A 4,472-nucleotide genomic window follows, 5' to 3' on the forward strand; every position below is an offset into this window, starting at 1 on the left:
GTCTCCCTTCTTGTGAATAGGTATTATATGGCTTTCATGCCAGTGTTTCGGTATTTCTTCTCTCTCCCAGACTTCTCTTATGAGATGATATATCTCAAGATGTAGTTTTTCTCCCCCTTTTTTAGTAGTTCCGCCTGTATGCCGTCTGGGCCTGGAGCTTTATGGTTTTTTAGGGACGAAATTGCGGACTTTACTTCAGCTATTGTAGGCCCTGGTATTTCAGATTCGGCTAACTGGTACTGTCTTTGTTGCCCTGTCGTTGTGGGGTTTTCTGTATTTAGGAGTTGCTCAAAATACTTTCTCCATTGGCGGCTTATCTCTTCGTCGTCTGTGAGCAATTTTCCTGCATCATCTTTTATAAATCTTGGGCTGTTGATCGTGTTGCCCGTCATTGTTTTTAGGTCCCTATAAAACTGTCTAGACTGACCGGTTCTATGTTCCTCCTCGAGTTGCTGTATTCGTGCTTCTAGGTACTGTTTCTTTTTTCTTCTCAAAAGTCTTCTCGTTTGAGTCCTTATTCTGTTGTAGTCTTCCCTGTTCTCTTCTGTAGGTCGTGCTAGTAACTCCAGCCTCTTGATTGCTTTCTGCTGCAAGCTTTGTTCGCACTCTTGGCCAAACCACTGGTTTTTCTTCTTGTTATTCCTTTCTTTCCCTATAGTTTCCGCTGCGGCGCTTTCTAGTTATATTTTGCCGTTTCTGGTCGATGGTCAATTCTGGTGTTGATGTTTCTTCTTCTTTCAGTGTCAGCAATTTATTTTGGATCATTGACTGATATTGGCGTTCATTATCAGGTAGTTCGAGCCTTGAAATGTCCCATCTGTTTACTTGTTAGCGTTGCTTTGGATGTCTCGTGTTTAGCCTTGTTCTCATTTTTATTCTGACCAGGAAGTGGTCAGTCACTTTGTGCTCCCCTCAAACTGTGTGCGCCGTTGATATTGCTAGAGTGTCTTCCGTCGATAAGCACGTGGTCTATCTGATTTCGTGTGATTCCGTCATTTGACAATCAGGTTACTTTATGTATATCTTGCCTTTGGAACTGTGTAGTTTTCACTACCATATTATTGGCTACAGCGAACTCTGCCAGTCTTGATCCGTTATCATTAGTGTTATCGTGTAAGCTATGTGTACCGATCACCGCTCTAAGATGGTCCTCTTTGCCTAGTTTGGCATTGAAGTCTCCCAGTATAATTTTGACGTCGTGTCTGGGTGCCGTTGTGTACTGTTGTTCTAGAATTTCATAAAATTCCTCCTTGTCGTCTTCATTTGCTTCTTCAGTTGGTGCGTGGGTTGAGAAGAGGGTTAGGTTAAACCATTTTCCTTTCAGCCTTAGAGAACACATGCGCTTGTTGATTGGTTTGAAATCAATTATGGCAGACTTGAGTTTTCCGTTGACTACAAACCCACATCCAAATTCGTGCCTTTCCTCTTCTCCTGACCAGAAAACCAGGGAATTTTTCATTTGCATGCTTCCCGATTCTGTCATCTCATTTCCTGGATCGCTGTTACGTCCATCTTATATTTTTGAAGCTGTTTTATGGCATGTGTTGCAATTCCGGGCCTGAACCAGCTTAGCACGTTGCATGTGCCTAAAAGAACGTCCTTATTTCGTAGCTTGGGTCTAATCCGTGTTTCATGTCTATTCCGAGGCAATAGTATCCGATTCGTAGCGTCTTTCTTTTTCCTTGTATGGGTTGCTGGTCCATAGCAAAACCCCCTTTTCGGAGGACCATTTCTCCCATCCTCGTCAGCCCTGACCCTGCCTTCCACTGGGGTTGGTTACCCAATCTCCAGCAGGGTTGCTCAGGTTCTCCGGAGTTCACCCGTGCAGCCTAAGCCGCACTTCGTGGAGGCGTTGATTGAGGTATTAGGGGATAACATTCAATACCTCAATCAACGGTGAAGGTGAGGATAGGAATTGAGTAGGAGAGGCTAGAGATGCTAACTGGAAACAGCATCATGTATTGCGCTTCACTACCCCATTTGAACCCCTTTAATGTTGTCTGTGGTAATATAAGGATATTACCAGTATGTTTGTTAACCCTTCCACCAACATACGGTTCCCCCTCAAAAATTATGTAGGTAAATAATGTTTCTTAAAATATATGAAAGGTTGTGATTTATGAGGTAATATAAATTTACACTCAAGACATTCAACAACACTCGAATTTTTTGTGAAGTATATACAATATACATGGCCGTATTAATAAAGAAATATGTTTTGTCTATAAAGAAATATGTTAGGGCCGTAACACTAAATTACTATTTTTTGTTTCTTTCGTTGCTTAATACCATTTTAATGGATAACTACGATTTTAGGTTTCATATGTGAAGATACACCAACTGATGAATGCAACGCATTAAAAGATCACGTTGAGAAAGTGAATGCTGCAGAAAAGCGTTTTGTATGTGAAATATGCACCAAACAGTTTTTACACAAATCTCACTTGAAAGTTCATCAGATGAGGCACACCGGGGAAAAACCTTTTGAATGTGCGATTTGTACTAAAAAGTTTACAAGAAAGCAAGATTTAACGAGACATTTGAGAATACACAATGGAGAAAAACCATACTTATGTAACATATGCACAAAACAGTTTTCACAAAGCGCTCACTTAAAGGATCATATGGTAGTTCATACCGTTGAAAAACCTTTTGCGTGCGAAGTTTGCGGCAAAGAGTTTTCGAGAAGTTCTGATTTAAAAATGCATATGATTATTCATACTGAAGAAAAACCATTTGGATGTCACATATGCGCCAAAAATTTTTCACGCAGTTCTTCTTTAAAAGAGCATATGAAAAAGCACACTGGAGAAGGTCAATTTGAATGTAAAATTTGTAGCAAACAGTTTACACGAAATCACGCTTTAACGACACATATGAGAATACACAATGGGGAAAAACTATTTGTATGTAACATATGCACAAAACGGTTTTCACGCAGATCTACCTTAAAGGTTCATATGCTAACTCATTCTGATGAAAAACCTTTTGAATGTGAAGCTGACACCAAACAACCTTCTTTAAAACAAAATATGAAACCGCACATTGGAGATAATCTTTTGGAGCCTGAAATATGGCCCAAACATTTTTTAGCAGATTAAAATCTAAAAGAACATATGAACATCGCCGCACATACGTCAATTTAACGAATTTACGCGGCTAAAAGGATTTTACAACATATTTTTACTCCATCTCGTACAAATCCATGGAAAATATTGTTTTTTAAATATTGACATGTATTTTTCATGAAAAAACAATTAAAATAAATATTTAAAATTAACAAGAACTATATACGTTTTTATTTATACCTCACATATCGGTGCCACATATCGATATATAGCCAAGAATACGGTCTAACAATGAACATCAAGAAAACAAAATTTATGAGAATATCTAAAACTCAAAGAAGTAACGAGAATCTCCTCATAAACGAAACCAATGTCGAACGAGTAGACCAATATGCATATCTTGGAACAATGATGAACTCCACAAATGATTACTTCCAGGAGATTAAAATTAGAATAGAAAAGGCTAGAGCGAATTTTAACAAAATAAAAAAAGTGCTCTGCACAAGAGATCTAAAGTTAGAGCTAAGAGTAAGGTTGGCTAGGTGCTACGTTTTCTCGACTCTGTTTTACGGAATGGAAGCTTGGACCTTAAATGCGGCATCAATGAAAAAACTGAAATAATTCGAGTTGTGGGTATATGTATAGAAGAATTCTAAAAATATTATGGACAGAACACGTCACCAACAAAGAGGTTCTGAGAAAGATGAATAAAGAAATGGACGTCTTAAATACAATCAAAACCAGAAAATTGGAATATCTCGGACATATTACACGTGGAGAGATATATAACTTTTTCCAGCTCAGTATGCAGGGAAAGATTCAAGGAAAAAGGAGCATAGGGAGACGCAGAATATCGTGGCTGCGCAACCTAGGAGAATGGTACGGATGTACATCAAATGAACTTTTCAGAGCAGCCGACTCCAAAGTCCGAATAGCTACGATGATTGCCGATCTCCGTCGCGGCACTTGAAGAAGAGAAGATCGGTCTCTGACATATCGGAGTCAGTAACCAGTAAAAAGAAAAATACATGGATCAGAAATAAAGTGGAAGACGTAAACAAACATGCAGCTACTCTCAAATGGAAATTTCAACAGCAGACAAAAAACGGATGATGAAATGAATCGATAACCCACTGGAGACCTTGGCACAATAAATGAGGAAAGGGTAGACCACAGATGAGATGGTCGTATGACCTAAAAAGCTAGGCAGGGACCAGATGGACAGGATTAGCACTGAATCGAGAAGAGTGGAAAAATAAGGGGGAGGTCTACGTTCAACTTTGGACAAATGAAGAGCAATAGATAGATAGAATCGAAGTCCTGCTTATTTACCCTGCCATTAACTGAATTGTGCTTCAGCATTCTACAAGATTTTTCTCTCGAAAAAAGAATCGCCCGCTCTCA

General features: G+C 39.1%; 1 protein-coding gene across 1 annotated transcript; it reads left to right on the top strand.

Annotated features, from left to right (window-relative positions):
• Positions 1-1,935: 1,935 nt before the first annotated feature.
• Positions 1,936-3,101, top strand: LOC114342390 (gastrula zinc finger protein XlCGF7.1-like). The gene is made up of 2 exons (XM_028293190.1): positions 1,936-2,005; positions 2,317-3,101. The coding sequence occupies exons 1-2, from the start codon at positions 1,936-1,938 to the stop codon at positions 3,099-3,101; spliced, it is 855 nt and encodes a 284-aa protein (XP_028148991.1).
• The last annotated feature ends 1,371 nt before the right edge of the window (positions 3,102-4,472 follow it).

The sequence above is a fragment of the Diabrotica virgifera genome, chromosome 6 (genome assembly GCF_917563875.1).
Source record: "Diabrotica virgifera virgifera chromosome 6, PGI_DIABVI_V3a".
Taxonomy (NCBI): domain Eukaryota; kingdom Metazoa; phylum Arthropoda; class Insecta; order Coleoptera; family Chrysomelidae; genus Diabrotica; species Diabrotica virgifera.